Raw genomic sequence first — 23712 nt, 5'->3', positions numbered from 1 at the left:
CCCGCCAAAATCTGGACACAAACTGGGATCCCCTGTCGGAAACGATATTCTCCGGAATACCATGCAGCCGAACCACATTCTGAAAAAACAGGGGCACCAACTCAGATGAGGAAGGCAGCTTGGGCAAGGGCACCAAATGAACCATCTTAGAAAAGTGGTCACACACCACCCAAATGACGGACATCTTCTGAGAAACAGGGAGATCAGAAATAAAATCCATAGAGATGTGTGTCCAAGGCCTCTTAGGAACAGGCAAGGGCAACAACAACCCACTAGCCCGAGAACAACAAGGCTTGGCCCGAGCACAAACATCGCAAGACTGCACAAAAGTACGCACGTCCCGAGACAGGGAAGGCCACCAGAAGGACCTAGCCACCAAATCTCTGGTACCAAAAATTCCCGGATGACCTGCCAACGCAGAAGAATGAACCTCCGAGATGACTCTATTGGTCCACTCATCCGGCACAAACAATCTACCAGGCGGACAACGATCAGGCCGATCCGCCTGAAACTCTTGTAAAGCACGTTGCAGGTCTGGGAAGACAGCAGACAATATCACCCCATCCTTAAGTATACCCGTAGGTTTGGAATCACCAGGGGAATCAGGTTCAAAACTCCTAGAAAGGGCATCCGCCTTCACATTCTTAGTACCTGGCAGATACGAAACCACAAAATTAAACCGGGAGAAAAACAACGACCAGCGCGCCTGTCTAGGATTCAGACGTCTGGCCGACTCAAGATAAATCAAATTTTTGTGATCAGTCAAGACCACCACCTGATGTTTAGCACCCTCAAGCCAATGACGCCACTCCTCGAATGCCCACTTCATCGCCAAAAGCTCCCGATTACCGACGTCATAATTTTGCTCGGCGGGCGAAAATTTTCGAGAAAAGAACGCACAAGGTCTCATCACTGAACAATCTGAACTTTTCTGCGACAAAACCGCCCCCGCTCCGATCTCGGAAGCATCAACTTCCACCTGAAAAGGAAGAGAAACATCAGGCTGGCACAACACCGGAGCAGAAGAAAAACGGCGCTTAAGCTCCCGAAAGGCCTCCACAGCAGCAGGAGACCAATCTGCAACATCAGCACCCTTTTTAGTCAAATCCGTCAAAGGCCTGACAACGCTAGAAAAACCAGTTATGAATCGACGATAAAAGTTAGCAAAGCCCAAAAATTTCTGAAGGCCCTTAAGAGAAGTCGGTTGCGTCCAGTCACAAATAGCCCGAACCTTCACAGGATCCATCTCAATAGAAGAGGGGGAAAAAATGTACCCCAAAAAAGAAATCTTCTGAACCCCAAAAACACACTTTGAACCTTTAACAATCAGAGAATTGGTCCGCAAAACCTGAAAAACCCTCCTAACTTGTTGAACATGAGATTCCCAGTCATCCGAAAAAAACAAGATATCGTCCAAATACACAAACATAAATTTATCCAGATATTCACGGAAAATATTGTGCATAAAAGACTGAAAGACCGAAGGGGCATTTGACAGACCAAAAGGCATCACCAAATACTCAAAATGGCCCTCGGGCGTATTAAATGCGGTTTTCCACTCATCCCCCTGCTTAATTCGCACCAAATTATACGCACCGCGAAGATCAATCTTAGAGAACCACTTCGCCCCCTCAATGCGAGCAAATAAATCTGTCAGCAATGGCAAAGGATACTGATACTTGACTGTGATCTTATTCAAGAGTCTATAATCAATACAAGGTCTCAAAGAACCATCGCTTTTAGCTGCGAAAAAGAACCCCGCTCCAAGAGGAGACGAAGAAGGACGAATATGTCCCTTTTCCAAGGACTCCCTAATATACTCTCGCATGGCAGCATGTTCAGGTACAGACAGATTGAATAGACGACCCTTAGGAAATTTACTGCCAGGGATCAAATCTATGGCGCAATCGCAATCTCTGTGAGGAGGAAGAGAATTAAGAGTAGATTCCTCAAAAACCTCACGATAATCAGACAAAAACTCAGGAATTTCAGAGGGAATAGATGAAGCAATGGAGACCAAAGATGTGTCCCCATGATTTCCCCGACATCCCCAGCTTAGTACAGACATTGTTTTCCAGTCAAGGACTGGGTTATGAGTTTGCAACCATGGCAATCCCAGCACCAACACATCATGTAGATTATACAGTACAAGGAAGCGAATCACCTCTTGATGGTCTGGAGTCATACGCATAGTCACTTGTGTCCAGTATTGTGGTTTATTACTAGCCAATGGTGTAGAATCAATACCCTTTAAAGGTATAGGAACTTCCAGAGGCTCTAGATCAAACCCACAGCGCCTGGCAAAGGACCAATCCATAAGACTCAAAGCGGCGCCAGAATCCACATACGCATCCGCAACAATAGAAGATAACGAACAAATTAGAGTTACAGACAAAATAAACTTGGACTGCAAAGTGCCAATAGCAGAGGATTTATCAACTTTCTTTGTTCGTTTAGAGCATGCTGATATAACATGAGTAGAATTTCCACAATAGAAGCACAAATGATTTTTGCGCCTATAAATCTGTCGTTCGCTTCTGGACAGAAAGCTATCACATTGCATACTCTGTGGTGCCTCTTCAGAAGACACCGCCAACTGGTGCACAGGTTTGCGTTCCCGTAAACGCCGATCAATCTGAATTGCCATGGTCATGGACTCATTCAGACCAGTAGGCGTAGGAAACCCCACCATGACGTCTTTTACAGCATCAGAGAGACCTTCTCTGAAAATTGCCGCCAGAGCGCACTCATTCCACTGAGTAAGCACAGACCATTTTCGAAATTTTTGGCAATATATTTCGGCTTCATCTTGCCCCTGAGAGAGGGCTATTAGGGCTTTCTCATCCTGAATCTCCAAATTTGGTTCCTCATAAAGCAACCCCAAAGCCAGAAAAAACGCATCCACATTGAGCAACGCAGGATCCCCTGGTGCCAATGAAAATGCCCAATTTTGGGGGTCACCCCGCAGTAAAGAAATAACAATTTTTACTTGCTGGGCAGGATCTCCAGCAGAATGAGATCTCAGCGAAAAAAACAATTTACAATTGTATTTAAAATTTAGAAAACAAGATCGATCTCCAGAAAAAAACTCCGGTATAGGAATTTTAGGTTCAGACCGAGGAGCATGTAACAAAAAATCTTGTATATTCTGAACTTTAGAGGCAAGATTATACAAATTGGTAGCCAGACTCTGGGGATCCATATTTCAACAGATAAAGTCTGAGCCATTCAGGGGTTAAGAGGAGAGGAAAACAGGAGACTGCAATTAGAGCTGGAGTGCAACTTCAGAGGAAGGAAAAAAAAAAAAAAAAAAAAAGGTTTCACACAGTTCCTTTTCTCTCCTGCTTCAGCCTATAGATTAAACATTTGGGCTGGCCATACTGTTATGGTTTCCAATGGCAAGGAAACATCAGAAGCATAGAATAAACGGACAAGCTCTCGGGTGATGGAAACTAGAGCTGACCGCGATGCTAAACCTACACACCACAGTAGAAGTAGCCAGGGGGCATTCCTGCGTTGTCTCTAGATGCCGCGCGCCAGCCGGAGAACTAACTACCCCTGGTAGAAGAAAACACAGTCCTGGCTTGCCTCCAGAGAATGTCCCCACAGGAGATAGCAGCCCCCCACATATAATAACGGTGAGAGCAGATGAAAAGACACACGTAGTATGAAAGCAGATTTAGCACAGAGAGGCCCGCTAACTAAATAGCAGAAAGATACAACAGAGGACTTCGCGGTCAGCTGCAAAACCCTTCAAAACACCATCCTGAAATTACCTTAACTCATGTGACAACTCATGCCACTGGAGTGGTAATTTCAGCCCAACAAGAGCTTCCAGCTGCAGAGATTCACATAAGTGCAAACTGGACAAAACATACAAAAATAGACTTAAGGACTAAAGTGTCCAACTTAGCTGAGCAGAAAACTGGGAGCAGGAACATGCAACAGAATCACTCTGGATACATTGATGGCCAGCATTAGAATGACTGAGGAGCAAGGTTAAATAGGATACTCCCACATCCTGATAGGAACAGGTGAACTGAGAAGGCAAAGCTTGCAGGACACCAGTACCACAAGAGACCACCGGGGGAGCCCACGAACCGAATCACAACAGCATGCGTTGTCATAAGATCCTACAGATCGGGACTTTCGGCGCAGGGAAAACGCTACAAGTAGGGTCCCCTGTGCCCTGTCTTGTGCATCTATATGATGCATGCGTCGTAAAACGAAGTACAACGAATACCGGCGCATGTCCATGCGCCCCCCCATGTTACAGATAGGGACGCATGCGTCGGTATGCGTCGACGAAGCTGCGCCCAAAGGTGCAAATGTGAACGTAGCCCAAGTATGGGGGGTGGGATCGGACAGCGGGGGGGCGGAGGGGAGAGGAGTGCAGCGGGGACAGAACGGAGGGGTAGGAAAGGCTGACAGCGGCGCCAGATCGCCGCTGACAGTCGGTGGGGGGGCAGATTGGGGTCTCCAGCCATGGCCAATGATATTGTAGCATCGGCCATGGCGGATTGTAATATTTCATCAATTTTCATTGCTGAAATATTAAGATTGCTCTGATTGGCTGTTGAAAGTGAAACAGCCTATCAGAGCGATCGTAGCCACGGGGGGGGGGGGGGGGGGGTGAAGCTTCCCCCCCTGGGCTGAAGTACCACTCCCCCTGCTCCTGTAGGTCTGGTGAAATTGGAGTTAACCCTTTCACCCGGCCTGCAGGAACTCTATCATTCTGTGTCACAGGTCGGGAAGGAGTTAAACAGATATTTAGAAAAAGTATTTCTAAAGTCAGTTTATATGAAAGTGAGGCCTTTAACTAGTTGTTGGGGTGTTAGTGTCCTGCAGGCTAGTCGGTCCACTTAGCAGGTTATCATGCGCCTGTGGGCCTGTTAACATGACTTACACCAGTGCTATGCATACCTCGTGCATGCGCACGACTTTCCCTCGCTGAATTGATCCTCTGAAGCCCTTTGATCATGCACAGTGCGCCTCACTGAAGCCGGGACGTGTACACCGGCTTCAGAAGATCATATTTATCAAGCATGCTTCTCCCAGGCTAAAATCTTACAAATTTAAAGGGCAGGTAGGGTTTTTCACTCGTTAAAATTGTTCATATATTGTGCAGTCATAAAAGCTTGTATCTGTTTACACTGCCTCTTGATGAATCAGGAGCCGCACATCTCGAGATCAGCATGTTGGTCTTGCTGAACAAAGCCTTAAATTTCCTTAACTGACCACTAGGTTTACGATCCAAAACGTTGCCTAATTATTGCTGCTGCTTCAAAAAAGGTTGAATAGCACATCTTGAAAACCCATTCTAATCTTTGCCTTGGATAGAGTTTGTGATACAGGATAAGTACCTTCTGCCTTGTTGCTTTTCTGACATAAAATAAAAACAAGGATTTCTGGAAGTGATAATGCGGCCCCAATATAGCCCAGATCTCCACATTGAGTCTTTCGTGATTACATGAATAGACAGATTTGCACAAGCCTACATTCACAGGAGATCAAGTGTAGCTTTAAAAATGTATGTAGTTTTGAAGACCCTACCAAATGAGTTAATAGACTGTTTGAAATAGAAATATAGAACATTTTCTACGCAGATATATAATTTGATTTAGATTTTTATTTTGTTCAGTTTGCATTTACTTAGTTGTCTCATGAACATAGTACATTGTAATCAATAGATCTTGGAATAACAAGTTCCCCAATTACCGTAAATGTTGATGTGCGGAGATCATATAAATATTTCCCTGTTATGCACTGTGTAATGGCTGTGTCCGACCTTACAGAGCTAAATCAGTTCATGGCTGACACACAACACAGCTCCCAGCCAGGGGGGAGCATAAGTAAAATAATGTGAGTATACAGATGAAATAGGTGGGGACTTGCAGCTGCTGTTTTCCTGCCGGAGGTAACACCTTTCCCTGTCTGTTTTATCGTGAGTGTTTCTGCTGCTTCTCCAGCTCTGAGCTCATCATAAATTAACTCAGTGACATAGAAGTATAGCTTATATGTCACTGACTTAATTTGTGATGAGCTCACAGGACTGCTGACATGGAAACACTCGCTCCTGTGATAAAACAGGCAGCGAAATGTTACCTCTAAAACGTGGAAGCTGTGAGTTTCTGCTGTTTCATTTGTATGTTTACTTAGGCATCAGTCACATGTCCGTGTTTCCAGTACATATGGTATCAGTTTTCTTCACAGATTCAACACATACCCAATAAAACCTACTCTGCTATGCACATGACTGTTTGTTTTTACATGGACTGTATGTCAGTTTTTATCCAGCAGCATGGCTTACAAGAGCCAATAAAAGTTCAAGGGTCAATGAAAAACATGTACAGCACATGGGTGGCCTCCATGTAAGCATATGTGTGCTCTGAGTTTAACTAAGTATAGTAGAAGCTTTGTAATTTCTTTCTTTATCCATACTGGAAAAACACTGACACACACGGATGGCACATTTACGTGTGATGAGGGCCTTACCGTGTGGGACTTGTACCCACACCCCTCCCTTCCAGGAGCTGTCATATGTGCTGACCAAGAATTCGTGCAGCTCTGTACGGTTGTACACAGCAAAATAACAGTATATACCAGGGGTGCATTTATAAGATTATCTCAAACCAGGAACATTTTTTGTGCACATTCAAATTATTCTTCTTCAAAGAAGAACAGCCAACCCCTTTAATTGATAAATGGACAAACCTCTATTTTTAAAGTTATGTTTTACATTGCAACACTTTATCCACATGTGCCTAAAACTTTTGCACAGTACTGTTTCAAATGAGTTTTTTTTTTTTTTTTCTCAAGCACGTTATCTACTTGAGCAATACCTTCTCAATCGGCATGTTTGCCCACTGTAAAACAATACTTATACTCACCTTGGGTGGCCGTGCTGTTCCAGTAGTATTGGCACTCTCTCTCCTGGGGCTCGTGTAACATTGTCACGCAAGCCCTGTAGTCAATCAGCGTGGACTTCACTTTCCCCAGCTTTTGAAGAATCGGACTTAAGAGGAAGTTCCTTTTGGATGTCTGATGCACCATAAGGCAGGGAGGGTAAAGCCAGCGGTGATTGGGCACAGGACTCGCCCCAGGAGAGCAAGTGTCAACACTGCTGGAATAGGAGTGTGGAACGGAAGCAGAGGTGAGTATTGGTGTTATTTTACTTGGGGCTAACATGTTGATTCAGAAGCGGTTGTCAGAGTAGTGGACAATCCCCTTAAGCTTCGCATGTCAGTAGACACCCATTAGATACTTGGCGACCTCCTGAAAGACTCCAGTGAATGCTTTCTGGGACTGTAGTTCAGTGCTAAGTACTGGACATTTCTCTTGTATTTGTTTAATGTGCATCTGTCTATCATTTAAAATAAGCTCTGGAGGCAAATTCTCAAGCAGATCTGTGTCCGGCCCTTAGATCTTTAAAGGGAATGTCACCAGGTTTTTGCTATCTCTTCTGAGCGCATCATCATTCCCTGATTCCAACAGTGTATTATTTAGTTTACTGGGTGCAACAGTTGACAGAATCAGGGTTCCTAAATGCATCATGAAGCACAGCTGAGAAAGCTGACCCTGCCCCACTAGGCGCTCTATGTACATAGTCTAGTGACAGCTGCTAATCACAGGAGGAGGCAGAGTCAGACTGCTTGGCACAAGGCAGCTATTCACAGCAATGATAATGTCCTGGTACGAGAACCTTCGCTGTCAGTAAACTGCATAAAGCCTGATGAGCGACACATCACTGTTTTAACCCCTACCTCATGCTGTCCTCAGATTACATAGCAAAAACCTGCTGACAGATTCCCTTTAACAGCTCATTTACATATTACAAAAATTGGATTTCTCTGAAATAAGACATTGGATCACAGATATCAAGGGATTATTGTATTCAGCTTCCTATGACCTACATGCCCATATAGACTGCTTAGGAGGGACGATCCTACTGACAGATTCCCTTTAAGTTGATTGACGGGGTAAAGGACCTGTATTTTTAATTAAGGCTCAAAATAAACACGTACATTGCCACAACAAAGAGTTGCAGTCTGTCTGATCGGAAAATGCTAGCACTTTAATTCACCAATCTTTTTCTAATGCAGACAATTTTCACAACTTCAGTCTGAAACCTAATTTTTTTTTTTGGCCTTTTATTATTAAGGTATCGTATGCTCGTCCCAGTTCTGCATCTATTAGAGATGCCAACCTGTACGTCAGCGGACTTCCAAAAACAATGACACAGAAAGAGTTGGAACAGCTGTTCTCCCAGTACGGTCGCATTATTACATCTCGTATTCTTGTTGACCAAGTCACTGGTAAGTAGGCGATATTGGTGTGTACCACTTTTTTTTTTTTTTTTTTCTTTTTATACTGTCAAGCTATAAAATATTCTCCCATCAAATACAGCAGACCTGCCTCCAGAACATATCAAAGGTGGTGATATGTGGGCCAGAAAATGCAATTTTCTGCTGGAGTTGTTCATAAATATGCATGCACAAAAATAGATTGTTGACTGTAGTGAGCCAGTCTGAGTCATTTCCACCCTGAAGGTGCAGGTTTGGAATCATTATCATGACTTGTAATAAATATACAATTGCTATAATCTCCGTTTCTAAGCTGCTGTGAGGAATGGTGCCCTTGCTCTTTTTTTAAAATGCTGATAAACATTTTTTTTTTTTGTTTTCTGTAAAAATGCAGAGCTTGTTCTGAGGCAAACATTAACCGCAAGATCCTAGCTGGTACCGTATTTTCCGGCGTATAAGACGACTTTTTAACCCCCGAAAATCTTCTTAAAAGTCGGGGGTCGTCTTATACGCCGGGAATCGACTTGTACGCCGGTGTATATGGTGGGTGGGGAGGGGGAGTGATCCTGATGACGAGGGGGCGTCTCACAGGAAAGTGAGTAATCCCCATTACCTTATCCTAGCGGTGCAGCGTGGGGGTGTCAGTGCTGGGAGCGGCGGCAGCTGCTGTGTTCTGGTGCGGCGGCTCCTCTTCTGTGTGGGGCCTCTGTGCTGTGAGGTGGCGGCGGCAGCGGCGTATCTTTATCCAGTTGGGGCTCCTCCGGCATCTCCTTAGCCCTGGAGGCCCCGCCGCAACTCCATCGGTGCAATGTGGTGGCCTCCGGGAAAATGGCCGCTGCTCAGATTCAGATCTCGTGTCCCGAGATTTCGGGACGAGATCTGAATCTGAGCAGCGGCCATTTTCCCGGAGGCCACCGCATCGCACCTATTGAGCTGCCTCCGGGAAAATGGCCGCTGCATTGCACTCATGGAGTTGCGGCGGGGCCTCCAGGGCTAAGGAGATGCCGGAGGAGCCCCAACTGGATAAAGATATGCCGCCGCCACCGCCACCGCACAGCACAGAGGCCCCACACAGAAGAGGAGCCGCCGCACCAGAGCACAGCAGCCGCCGCACCAGAGCACAGCAGCCGCCGCACCAGAGCACAGCAGCCGCCGCCGCCACTCCCAGCACTGAGACCCCCACGCTGCACCGCTACGATAAGGTAATGGGGGATACTCACTTTCCTGTGAGACGCCCCCTCGTCATCAGGATCACTCCCCCCCCCCCCCCCCCCCCAAAAGGCACATATTCACCGGCCCTATAAGACGACATAGGGTGTATAAGAAGACCCCCGACTTTTAAGAAGATCTTATATTTTAACTGGTAAAGTTGGGGGGTCGTCTTATACGCCCAGTCGTCTTATACGCCGGAAAATACGGTAATTGGTAATTGCAATCTGACGGTTTTATCTTGTTGAATGTTGGTAAATTATTAAAAATTTGTTTATTCACCATTCATTCCATGGTGCTGTAAATGCAAACAGGGTTTACATACATATATGAAATACAATCAAGTATAATAAATACGAGCTTACAGTGACCATCACAGCCTTACTATCTCCAATGTATTGGGAAAGGCCATAAAATAAGAGGTTGGAACAGCTCTGGTGGTGGTAATGAGGTGGCAGCGGGATTATTGCAGGTTGTAGGCTTTCCTGGATTTTCAGGTCAGAAAGCTTCAGGCATTGGAAACCATTTGAAACTATGTGCTGAGTTAGTGAACAATTGGGGATGTTCCTTGTATGTTTCTCAGACATTTTCCAAAATATCTAGGGTCAGACATATGAGGTCTTGTGAACACCTGAGATTTATAGAGGATAGATTATGGAAAGCCTTGCATGTCTTTGTAAACATTTTAAACTGTAGTCTTTGGGATATTGGAGCCAGCGACTGGATTGGCAAATGAGGCAGGGGGCACTAACAAGGTTAGAGGTGGATAAATCTGGCAGTAAAGTTAATAAATTGGAGGGATGCAATACTGCTCTGCAAGGTCGCCTCGCCTTTAATCCATCCAATGAACATTGTAAAAATGCTCACAAAAATTGTATAAAAAGCCATCAATAATGCAAGAAAGGAATCCAGGTCCCTCCTGTATTTTTGTAGTGAATCAACGATTACAACTTGTGGCAGAATTCCAGTCTCTCTGCTCTTACCATAATGAATCCTTTTCTGTGATTATGATTAAACCTTCTTTCATCTAGACATAGCAGATACCCCCTAGTCCCTGTTACAGGCCTAAGTGTAAAAAGATCATTATAAAGATCTCTGTACGGTTTCCTCATATATCTGTACATTGACTAAGATTGCCCTTAAAGCCTTTGTTTTTCCAACCTGAATAACCCCCCCTTAATGACAGCCAATACGTCTTTTAACTGACCTGAGATATAAGAGAATAGCCTCCCCATACAGGTGACAATCCAGCAGCCGTCGGCTGTACACTATAGTTTACAACTTGCTGTATCAGCCACAATCAGTGTTTGCACCTTCCAAATCTGTTTAACCTGTTAGATGCTGCTGTAAATAGTGACTACATCATTATAAATGGTTAACAGAGTGTGGGGGCTTCATCTTTATCCCAATTGGTGCCCTCAGATCATGATTTTGTGGTCCTGATGTTTGCAGTGGCAATTCACGACCAAATAGTGGCCTTAGGGTACTGTCACACAGTGCAACTTTCCAACGATCACGACCAGCGATACGACCTGGCCGTGATCTTTGGAAAGTCGTTGTGTGGTCGCTTGGGAGCTGTCACACAGACCGCTCTCCAGCGACCAAAGATGCTGAAGGCCCCGGGTAACCAGGGTAAACATCGGGTTACTAAGCGCAGGGCCGCGCTTAGTAACCCGATGTTTACCCTGGTTACCAGCGTAAAAGTAAAAAAAAAAAAACGTACATACTCACATTCCGGTGTCCTTCTGGTCCCTTGCCGTCTGCTTCCGCTCTGACTGAGTGCCACCGTAAAGTGAAAGCAGATCACAGCGGTGACGTCACCGCTGTGCTCTGCTCCGGCCGGCAATCAGTCAGAGCGGGAAGCAGACTGCAAGGGACCAGAAGGACACCGGAATGTGAGTATGTACTGTTTGTTTTTTTTTAACTTTTACGCTGGTAACCACGGTAAACATCGGGTTACTAAGTGCGGCCCTGCGCTTAGTAACCCGATGTTTACCCTGGTTACAAGCGAACGCATCGCTGGATCGCTGTCACACACACCGATCCAGCGATGACAGCGGGAGATCCAGCGACGAAAGAAAGTTCCAAACGATCTGCTACGACGTACGATTCTCAGCAGGGTCCCTGATCGCTGCTGCGTGTCAGACACAGCGATATCGTATGGATATCGCTGGAACGTCACGGATCGTACCGTCGTAGCGATCAAAGTGCCACTGTGAGACAGTACCCTTAGAGTCTGCTGGCTATAGTAATCTGTTCAGAAGTTAGCGGCATTTAGGTGGTAAAAAATACACATTTTCATTTCTGTCATGCCACTTAGCATTAATTCCTGTAAAGCACCTGAAGGGTTAATAAACTACCTGACAGCAGTTTTCGATATGTGAGGGGGTGCTGTTTTTAAAATGGTATCACGTTTGGGGATTTCCCAATATGAGACCCCTAAAGGCACTTCAAACATGGATAAGTCCCTACAAAAATAAATTTTGTAAATTTCCATGAAAAAATGAAAAATTGCTGCTACATTTTTAAACCTCTTAAAATGCTAACAAAATAAAAGAACATTTTACAAATGGTGCTGATGTAAAGCCGACATGTGGGAAATGTCATTTATTAATGGTTTACTGTGGTATGACTATCTGGATTAAAGGGATAATCATTCAAATTTTGAAAATTGCTAATTTTTTAACATTTTTCTCAAACTTTTGATATTTTTTATAAATAAACACAAAACATATTGACCTAAATTTACCATTATCATAAAGTATAACGTGTCTCGAAAAAAAGTCTCAAAATCACTGGGATTTGTTGAAGGGTTGCAGAGTTATTACCACATAAAGTGACACTGGTCAGATTTTAAAAATTTGGCTCCGTCACTAAAGGGTTAATAACCTATCTTGGTATTATAGACCACCCATTCCCTTAATAACCTTGGTTGCTCTTCTCTGCTTCTGCTCCTGCTGTATTATACTCTGGTGACCAAAACTGTACACAGTATTCTAAGTGTGGCCTTGCTAGTGACTTGTATAGAAGCAAAACTACTTTGTTCTCGTCATGAGCATCTATGCCTCTTGTAATTCATCCCATTATTTTTTTTTGTTTGGCAGCAAGTGCCTGAGACTGGCCATTAAATGGAGTTTGCCATCCACACATACACCCAAGTCTTTAAAAAATTTGACCGTTTCAGTGACTGTTTAACCCAGTGTTTTACTATTTAGTACATACAGGTGCATCTCACAAAATTAGAATCATCAAAAAGTTAGTTTATTTCATTTATTCAATACAAAAAGTGAAATTCTTATTAGTCATTACAGAGAGATCTACTTCAAGTGTTCATTTCTGTTAATGTTGTCATGGCTTGCAGCCAAGGAAGACCCAAGTCATTATCTCAGTAAATTAGAATACCGTATATACTCGAGTATAAGCCGACCCGAGTATAAGCCGACCCCCTAATTTTGCCACAAAAAACTGGGAAAACTTAATGACTCGAGTATAAGCCTAGGGTGGGAAATGCAGCAGCTACCGGTAAATGTCAAAAGTAAAAATAGATACCAATAAAAGTAAAATTAATTGAGACATCAGTAGGTTAAGTGTTTTTGAATATCCATATTGATTAAGGAGCCCCATATAATGCTCCATAAAGTTTGATGGCCCCATACGATGCTCCATATTAAAATATGCCCTATATAATTCTACATAAAGGTTAATAATGGCCCCATAAGATGCTCCATAGACACATTTGCCCAATATAATGCTGCACAAATGTTGATTATGGCCCCATAAGATGCTCCATAAAGATATTAGCGCCATATAGTGCTGCACAAACGTTATGGCCCCATACAGACACTTGCCCCATATAATGCTGCACAAACGTTATGGCCCCATACAGACACATGCCCCATATAATGCTGCACAAACGTTATGGACCCATATAATGCTGCACAAACGTTATGGCCCCATACAGACACTTGCCCCATATCATGCTGCACAAACGTTATGGCCCCATACAATGCTGCACAAACGTTATGGCCCCATACAGACACTTGTCCCATATAGTGCTGCACAAACGTTATGGCCCCATACAGACACTTTCCTCATATAGTGCTGCACAAACGTTATGGCCCCATATAATGCTGCAGAAAAGTTATGGCCCCATACAGACACTTGTCCCATATAATGCTGCACAAACATTATGGCCCCATATAATGCTGTACAAACGTTATGGCCCCATACAGACACTTAACCCCATATAATGCTGCACAAATGTTATGGCCCCATATAATGCTGCACAAATGTTATGGCCCCATATAGACACTTGCCCCATATAGTGCTGCACAAGCGTTATGGCCCCATATGATGCTCCATACAGACACTTGTCCCATTTGTTGTTGCTGCGATAAAAAAAAAAAAAAATGACATACACTCCTCTCGTCGCTCAGGTCCCCGGCACTTTCAATATTCACCTGCTCCTCGTTCCAGCGCCGCTTCATCTTCAGCATCTTCTGCACTGACGTTCAGGCAGAGGGCGCACACTAACCACGTCACTGCGCCCTCTGACCTGAGCGTCACTGCAGAAGATGCTGAAGACGGAGTGGCGCCCAGAACAAGGAGTAGGTGAATATTGTGCAGCGCTCTCCCACCCCATTATACTCACCTGCTCCTGGCGCGGTCCCTGCAGGTACCTGCTTTCCCGGCGCTGCAGCTTCTTCCTGTACTGAGCGTTCACCGTTACCGCTCATTACAGTAATGAATATGCGGCTCCACCCCTATGGGAGGTGGAGCAGCATATTAATTACTGTAATGAGCGGTACCATGTGACCGCTCAATACAGGAAGAAGCTGCCGGCGCCGGGGAAGCCAGGGACCTGCAGGGACCGCGCCAGGAGCAGGCGAGTATTAGACAGCTCCCCCTCCCCTGCCGACCCCTGGGTATGACTCGAGTATAAGCCGAGAGGGGGACTTTCAGCCCCCAAAAATGGGCTGAAAATCTCAGTTTATACTCAAGTATATACGGTACTTTATAACACCAGCTTGAAAAAAATGATTTTAAATTCCGAAATGTTGGCCTACGGAAATGTATGTTCAGTAAAAACTCAATACTTGGTTGGGGCTCCTTTTGGCATCAGTTACTGCATCAATGCGGCGTGGCATGAAGGCGCTCAGCCTGTGGAACTGCTGAGGTGTTATGGAAGCCCAATTTGCTTTGATAGCAGCCTTCAGCTCGTCTGCATTGTTGGGTCCTGGTGTCTCTCATCTTCCTCTTGACAATACCCCAAAGATTCTCTGTGGGGTTAAGGTCAGGCGAGTTTCCTGGAAATTTTACCTTTCTTACGTTTAGTGCTCTTGTAACCACATTACTATACATCTTTTGACCCCTTCAGCCCTTTTTAATTTTTGCTTTTGTGTTTTGCTCCCCTTCTTCCAAAAGCCATAACTTTTTATTTATTCCATCAATATGGCCATGAGAGGGCTTGTTTCTTGCGGGACAAGTTGAACTTTTGAAGGACACCATTGGTTTTACCATATCTTGCACTTGAAAATGGGACAAAAATTCCAAGTGCTGTGAAATTGCAAAAAAGTGCAGTTCCACAACACTTTTTTGGACTTTTTTTTTTGTTGTTGACCAATTGCTAAAACTGACCTGCCATTATGATTCTCCAGGTCATTACAAGTTTGTAGATAGTACTAAACATGTCAAGGTTCTTTTTTTATTTTAGTAGTGAAAAAATCCAAAGTTTGGTTAAAAAAATAAATTGTAGCATTTTCTGAAACCCATAGTCTCCATTTTTCAGGATCTGGGGCCACTTTGGTGTGGATACGATCTTTTGATCTCTCATTATTGTATTTCAATGCATTGTTGCGGTGACCCAAAAAATGTAATTCTGGCGTTTAGACTTTTTTTTTCGTTATTCAGTTTACCGATCTGATTAATTCTTTTTATAGCTTGATCAGGCGATTCTAAACGTGGCGATGCCAAATGTGTATATATATTTTTTTGTTTGTTTTATTTTGAATGTGGCGAATGGGGGGTGATTTGAACTTGTTTGAAGAAAAATAAAATCTTTTATTTTTACATTTAACTTCAATAGTCTCCATGGGAGACTAGCAGCTGCAATAATCTGATCACCTCTGCTACTCGGAGGCAATCAGATTGCCTGTGTGTAGCAGAAATGCTCACTTGCTTTGAGCGCCGACCACCAGGCTTGGCTCATAGCAATCAGGCTATGACAACCAGAGAGGTTTGCTGTAGACCTCTGGTTGTTATCCAACCCATCGGTGACCCACGATAATGTGATGGGGTCACAGATGGACGGGATTAGTTATTCGCTTACGGTGCGATAACCCATTAAATGCCGCTGTCAATCTGACAGCAGCATTTAATGTGAACAGCCGCTGGTCAATCGCGATTCCACCTGCAGCTGTTGGGGGCACATGTCAGCTGTTAAAAACAGCTGACATGTGCCGGGAAAGATGAGGGCGGACACATCGTGTGCAGTACATGTACGACGCATGTTGTGAACGGGTTAAAAATACATGAAAACTTATTATTTTGTGATCACTATTTCTCAAGTGACCCCCAACTTGCATATTTCATATGCTGTCCGGCCTGTTAATCAATATTAGATCTAGAAGTGCCCCTTTTATTGTTTGGTCCTGATCTAGTTGTGAAAGCAAATTGTCTTTCATTGTCGTCAAAAGCTTGTTTCCTTTTCAGGGCCTGCGGGTTTCTGCTCCCGATCTATATTGGGGTAGATGAAGTCTCCCATAATGATTTCTCCCTCATTCGCTGCCTCATCTTTCTTTACGAGAATATTTTCTGCCACTTCATTATATTAAAAGACTTATAACAAACCCCTATCAATTTTTAATTATTCTTACTCCTTCCCCTGATCTCCACCCACAGGGACTCTACATTTTCATTACCCTTACATTTATTATCACTGAAAATTTATTTAAATATAAACTAATTCTACAGCCCAGTCATAGCTCTTATCCAGCCATGTCTTCATTTTCCCCACCATATCAAAATTGGTGTGCATACACTGCATCTCTATTCCTGCTTAGTGTATTGATTGTCCTGTTCCTTCCCCCCCATTCAACTCCCAGCTTTATTACTTACACATAGGTCACTATCTACACCATCTTCCCCAGTTGTACAGTAATTTCCTACCCCCCAGTCCCTAATTTAAATACTCGTAGACATTTCTTTCCCCAGCACAGCTGCACCCACCCCATTTAGGTGTAACCTATCCCTAACATAGAGCCTGTAGCCAATGGAAAAGTCTGCACAGTTTTCCAGAAACCCCAAACCCTCCTTCCTACAAAAATTCCTGAGCCACTTAGTCACCTCCCTAATTTCCCACTGCCTCTCTGGTGTGGCACATGATACAGGCAGGCAGTATTTCAGAAAATACTACCTTTTGAAGCCCTTGCTTTAAGAGTAGATTAATTTCTTGAAATTATGTTTAAGGACCTTCCAGCTACCTCTAACTTTGTCATTGCTGCTAAAATGCACATGATTGCTGGGTCCTCCCCAGGCTATTCCAGAAATCAGTCAAACCAATCAGCAATGTGCTGAACATGAGCGCCAGGAAGACAACACACCATTCGGCGATCCCTGACTGTGAAAAATTACCCTATCTATTCCCTTAATAATGGAGTTCCTCACTACCAGCACCTGTCTGGTATGGCCTGCCCTGCGCTCCTATTCCCCTCACTGGAACAGTCACTCCTCAAAGGATGGGTCTTGCTGTAGTAGTAATATACTGTACTGACATCCCTTTCATCTGCCAACTTGGCAAACTTGTTGGTGTGTGCCAGATCAGAACTAGCCCCCCTGACACTTTCCTCTACTCCACCTTCTAACTATGGCTCAACAGTCTGTAAGCCAAACCTCTGACTCCCTCAATTTCCCTGACTACTGACTTGGACTCCACGACTCCCACTCCACAGCACTGGTCACTACTATGAAGAAACCAGATTGTATCTTAATTTCCCAGACTGTTTATGCAAACCAAGAAGAATTGACTTTTTATCTGTATATTGGGTTTTGGATTTGTGTTTATTTCTGGTGGATCAAGAAGACAGACTTGCAAACTGATATACTATTTAACATACTGTGTAAGTCTGTAATAGTGACTTGTACATAGTGTGTTTATCTTTGTCTATTGAGGTGTGCTGATATGCTAATTGTGTATTATATTCTGGAACCAGCTTGTTGACTTCGAAAGTAGATGGAGAAAGGCTGTGAGGGTGGACTGAAAAACACTGGGTAATTCTAAAAATAGCTTGCATGCCTTGGGTATAAAAAGACTCAGATCTCAGCACTAAAACTGAAGTAACAGAGCTACCGGCTGGACATTCTGCAAGACACCCAACGGAGTAGAGACAGGACTGCAGCTAATTCATCATGGCACCATCACGAGGGACACGGATCTAAGATTCTATAGGAAACAACCTATGGTTTTTTTTGCTTCGGTTGGAAGGACACAGATCTGATCCAGTTACCATCTCTGAACCACGGATATGTTTGCAGAAAGCAAGGTTTCAGGACCCGCTGGTCGTTCCATGGAGATGGTCGGATAAGCCAGGTGGTGACTCTCGTGTCAGCTGACTTTGGACCTTCTATGGACTCTATGGACTGTTCTGTCATCTCCCTATGCTTGTTGTTACCTCTTCTCTGTGTGTGTATCGCAGGTGGAATAGCGATCCTGGGAGCTCTGACATAACATCTACCATTATCCCGGCGAGTCAGCGGAAGGGTGAGACCCTGTAATGTCCACCATCTTGGGTATTTGTTGGGACTGCTCTATTTACTATTGTGTGTTGTGGTTCAATAAAGTATTGCCACACTGTTTTACCCTCACCCTGTATTGTCTGAGTAGTATCTTGCCCACGGGGAGAGTGCGCGGGCGTTCAGTGGTATGAGCCCTGGGCCAGCGGACTAGAACACCCACTGACCCTTTTAATCCACAACTACTGAGCATGTACATAAAGTGCAGCACAGATTCATCTTGGCTAAAAGCAGAGATCCTTAAACCAGGAACAAACCAGACATAAAACATTTCATAAGTTTCCCAGACTCTAATGAAAAAATTTACAGCACATCCTGCATTGTACTACTATACCAATTTATTATATATTGTCGGTCCATTTTGTTCTGACTCCATCAAAATTTACACTGAATCAGACTTCACGACTGCGACTCCACAGCTAACTTCCTCACTGTACTGAAGCTCCATACTACGATCCTCCCCCACATCTACCCCAGGGAGAACCTGCTTAGTGAGAAGCAAACCCACTTTAATATTGTCAAGGGATCTGTGTTGCCAGCTGTTCACGGAGATCCAGTGCCTAGACTTCCAAATGTACAACATGCATATCTTACAGCAGTATGCACCCTCAAGCAGCTGGTCAAGGATTGCATACATGCAACAAGATGTTACACTTGATGTAATTTTTAATCATGGAGCACATATTACTAATGGGGATTCCACAAGACAAAGTAAATACAAACAGTGAATTAATACAAGTTACTCACTTCTAAACTACGGTACCCAAATCCAGAGTCACTTAATCACAAGTCACACTCTTAACCCATTTACCCCCAAGGCTGTTTGCACTTTCATGACCTGGCCAAATTTTACAATTCCGACCACTGTCACTTTGAGGTAATAACTCTGAAACTCTTGAGCAGATCCCACTGATTCTGACTTTAGTTTTTCGAGACATATTTTACTTTGATAGTGGTAAAATTTCTTCCATATGTTTTGCAAAAAAAAACAAATTTGACGATAATTTTACAATTATCCTTTATTTTTTATGCCCTTAAATCAGAGATTTATCACACAAAATAGTTAACGTTTCCCATATGTCCACTTAACATCAGCACAATTTTAATTTTTTTTTTTTTTCAGGAAGTTATAAGGTTTAAGTTGCCCAGCAATTTCTCCTTTTTTTTTCCAACAAAATGTAACTTTTTTTTTTTAGGGACCACATCACATTTGAAGTGACGGAGGGGCTACATGTCAGAAAATACCCCAACGTGATACTATTCTAAAAACTGCACATCTCAAGGTGCTCAAAACCACATTTAAGTATATTAACCCTTCAGGTTCTTCACAGGAATTTTTGGAATGTGGAAAGAAATTTTTTTTTTTGTTAACAGGAAAAATTTGTTGTGCAATTTTTCCTGAGCATGCCGATACCCCATATGTGGGGGGGAAACAACTGTTTGGGCACACAGCAGGGTTTGGAATGGAAGGAGCACCATTTGACTTTCTGAATGCAAAATTTGGTGGAATAATTAGCGAGTGCCACGTCAAGTTTTGAGAGTCCCTGATGTGCCTGAACAGTTGAAACCCCCATAAGTAGCACCATTTTGAAATCTAGACCCCTCAGGAAACTTATCTAGATGTGTGTTGAGCTCATTGAACCCCGTAGGTGTTTTTCAGAAGTTTATATCATTGAGCCGTGAAAATAAAAATCACATTTTCCTCCACAAAATGTTTTTTTTAGCCTCATATTTTGCATTTTTACAAGGGTAACAGGAAAACCTGCACTATACAATTTGGGCAATATCTTCGGTGTACTCAGATACCCCATATTTGGGGGAATACTATTGATTTGTTGCACAGCAAGGATTGTAAGGGAAGTAGCACCAATTGACATTTTGAATGCAAAATTTGCTCAGTACGATTAGATACCCCATTTATATTGTTTTTTGTGTTTTGGTGCTTTTGCACTAACTATAGAAAGAATAATTTTTGTATCTCTTGTTTTTTTGCGGGACAAGATGACTTTTTCAGGTATGACGTTAACTCATAGTAAGACTACCTAGTGCAGTTGAAACGCGTTGACTGGGTCATGTCGACCATGTAAATTTTTCTTTTGTATGCACCATATTTTCTTTTGAAAAATAAAAAGAAAAGGAAAATCCAGTCCTGTTGAGCCGGACTCCAATTTTTTCTATGTTCCTTGATGTGAGGCCGGTGTCTGAACCCCAGGTGGATGAGCATAGAGCAACTGGGTGAGCTGGAATCAAGTTTTTATAATAGAACATATTGCACAACTTTTGGGATCCAATTTCTCCTGTTACCCTTGGGAAAATAAAAAAAATTGGGGGCGAAAAGATCGTTTTTGTGAAAAAATAAAAAATGATTTTTTATTTTTACGGCTCTACATTATAAAGTTATGTGAAGCACTTGGGGGTTCAAAGTGCTCACCACACATCTAGATAAGTTCCTTGGGGGATCTACTTTCCAAAATAGTGTCACTTGTGGGGGGTTTCCACAGTTTGGGCACAGCAGGGGCTCTGCAAACGCAACAACGCAACATGGCATCCTATCTCAATTCCAGCCAATTTTGCATTGAAAAGTCAAACTGCGCTCCTTCCCTTCCGAGCTCTGCCATGCGTACAAACAGTGGTTTGCCCCCGCATATGGGGTATCGGCGTACTTAGGACAGATTGTACAACTTTTGGGGTCCAATTTCTCCTGTTACCCTTGGTAAAATAAAACAAATTGGATCTGAATAAATTTTTTTGTGAAAAAAGTTAAATGTTCATATTTTTTTTGTTTAAACATTCCAAAAATTCCTGTGAAGCACCTGAAGGGTTAATAAACTTGAATGTGGCTTTGAGCACCTTGAGGGGTGCAGTTTTTAGAATGGTGTCACTTTGGGTATCTATCATATAGACCCCTCAGTGACTTCATATGTGATGTGGTCCCCCCCCCCCAAAAAAAAATGGTGTTGTCAAAATGAGAAATCGCTGGTCAACTCTTAACCCTTATAACCCTTATAACGTCCTAACAAAAAAAAATTGGTTCGAAAATTGTGCTAAGTAGACATGTGGGAAATGTGACTTAAAGTATTTTGTGTGACATATTTCTGTGATTTAAGGGCATGAAAATTCAAAGTTGGAAAATTGCAACATTTTCTAAATTTTCACCAAATTTACGTTTTTTTCACAAATAAACGCAAGTCATATCAAAGAAATTTTACCACTATCATGAAGTACGATATGTCACGAGAAAACAATATCAGAATCAGCAGGATCCATGCAAGCTTCCAGAGTTATAACCTCATAAAGGGACAGTGGTCAGAATTGTAAAAATTGGCCCGGTCATTAACATGCAAACCACCCTTGGGGGTTAAGGGGTTAAACCCTTTCATGACATGCATCGTATATTTACGGCTGCGTGATCTGTTTTCCTGCAAAGCAAAATTCATACGGCGCTTTTTCCAGTCGCATTAGGGCTGTCTGAGACTGCACTAATCACAGCAGTCACAATGGATGGACTAATCACAGCAGTCACAATGGATGGGGTGATCACAACGTCATTTCTGTTGATTTAATCCCTTTGGCGCTGATTGGTTAGTAATTACTGTTCAGCCAATCAGCGCCAAAGGTGTTAATATAAAATGGCAATCCACCTGTGATCTCTCTTGTTCTTGCTGTGTGACCTATCTGTGATCACAGCAGCAGTTCCGCAATCTTAGTCTCCCCACCCCCACACTCACAATTTTATTTTTGCGCACTTTTTTTGCACTTTTTCCATGTGTGTGGTGTCCTGCACCGCACATTTGTGCTCTTCCCATGGCTGGAATGCTCTGATCAGTATTTCTATTCATCAGAGTCTGCGCAAAGGGACCTTTTAGGTTTTTAGATATAGGTAGAGTTAGCTGATGTTTCAGTGTGACGGCTGATTTTCTTTCATGACCTTCATGAGCCTATTTTGACCTTAACGACCTGGCCATTTTTTGCAATTCTGACCAGTGTCCCTTTGAGGTAATAACGATTGTTTTTTCGTGACCTATTGGGCTTCATATTAGTATTATTATTTATTATTATAGCGCCATTTATTCCTTGGCGCTTTACATGTGAGTAGGGGTATACATAATAAAAACAAGTGTAATAATCTTGAACAATACAAGTCACAGCTGGTACAGGAGGAGAGAGGACCCTGCCCGCGAGGGCTCACAATCTACAAGGGATGGGTGAGGATACAGTAGGTGAGGACAAAGCTGGTCGTGCAGTGGTTTGGTCGATCGGTGGTTACTGCAGGTTGGAGGCTTGTTGGAGGAGGTAGGTCTTCAGGTTCTTTTTTGAAGGTTTCGATTGTAGGTGAGAGTCTGGAACTCTCTACCCCAACATATCAGAGTTGGGGTGATGTGCGAGAGAAATCGTGTATGCGATTGTGGGAAGAAGAGAGAAGAGGGCAGTAGAGAAGGAGATCTTGTGAGGATCGGAGGTTGCGTGCAGGAAAGTACCGGGAGACTAGGTCACAGATATATGGAGGAGACAGGTTGTGGATGGCTTTGTATGTCATAGTTAGGCTTTTGTACTGGAGTCTCTGGGTGATGGAGAGGCTGGGGAATAGCGGGGGGACAGGTGGATTAGTCGGTCAGCTGAGTTTAAAATAGATTGGAGGGGTGCGAGAGTGCTAGAGGGGAGGCCACAGAGCAGAAGGTTACAGTAGTCGAGGCGGGAGATGATGAGGGCATGGACTAGGGTTTTTGCAGATTCTCTGTTAGTAGTAAACTTAGGTCGATAATTTTTGTGTTTATTTGTGAAAAAATTGGAAATTTGGTGACTATTTTGGAAACTTCGTAATTTTCAAATTTTGAATTTTTTTTCTGTTAAACCAGAGAGTTATGTGACACAAAATAGTTAATAAATAACATTTCCCACATGTCTACATCAGCACAATTTTGGAAACCCTTTTTTTGCTAGGAAGTTATAAGGGTTAAAATTTGACCAGCGATTTTCTCATTTTTTAACAAAATTTACAAAGCCATTTTTTTATGAACCACCTCACATTTGAAGTCAATTTAAGGGGTCTGTATGGCTGAAAATACCCAAAAGTGGCATCATTCTAAAAACTGCACTAAAAACCACATTCAAGAAGTTTATTAACCCTTCAGGTGTTTCACAGCAGCAGAAGCAACATGAAAGGAAAAAATGAGCATTCAACCGAGTCACAAAAATAATTTTTTAGCAACGATTTCTTTATTTTCCCGAGAGTACAGGGAGAAAGTGGACCTGGAAAGTTGTTGTCCAATTTGTCCTGAGTACGCTGAAACCCTATTTGTGGGGGGAACCGCTGTTTGAGCACACGGCAAGGCTCTGAAGGGAAGGAGCGCCATTTGACTTTTTGAATGAAAAATAAGCTCCAATCGTTAGCGGACAAATGTCGCGTTTG

The 23712-nt window shown here is 43.2% G+C and overlaps 1 protein-coding gene across 10 annotated transcripts in view; it reads left to right on the top strand.

Annotated features, from left to right (window-relative positions):
* The window catches only part of ELAVL2 (ELAV like RNA binding protein 2), a 245677-nt gene that overhangs the window by 166993 nt on the left and 54972 nt on the right, over positions 1-23712 (top strand). For all 10 annotated transcript variants that reach the window (XM_077249294.1, XM_077249297.1, XM_077249293.1 and 7 more), the window contains one exon: positions 8162-8315. In XM_077249294.1, coding sequence (XP_077105409.1) covers positions 8162-8315 — 154 coding nt within the window. The remainder of the gene's footprint in view (positions 1-8161; positions 8316-23712) is intronic.

This window comes from Ranitomeya variabilis, chromosome 1 (genome assembly GCF_051348905.1).
Source record: "Ranitomeya variabilis isolate aRanVar5 chromosome 1, aRanVar5.hap1, whole genome shotgun sequence".
In the NCBI taxonomy this organism is placed as follows: domain Eukaryota; kingdom Metazoa; phylum Chordata; class Amphibia; order Anura; family Dendrobatidae; genus Ranitomeya; species Ranitomeya variabilis.
This window is presented reverse-complemented; position numbering and strand designations above follow the sequence as displayed.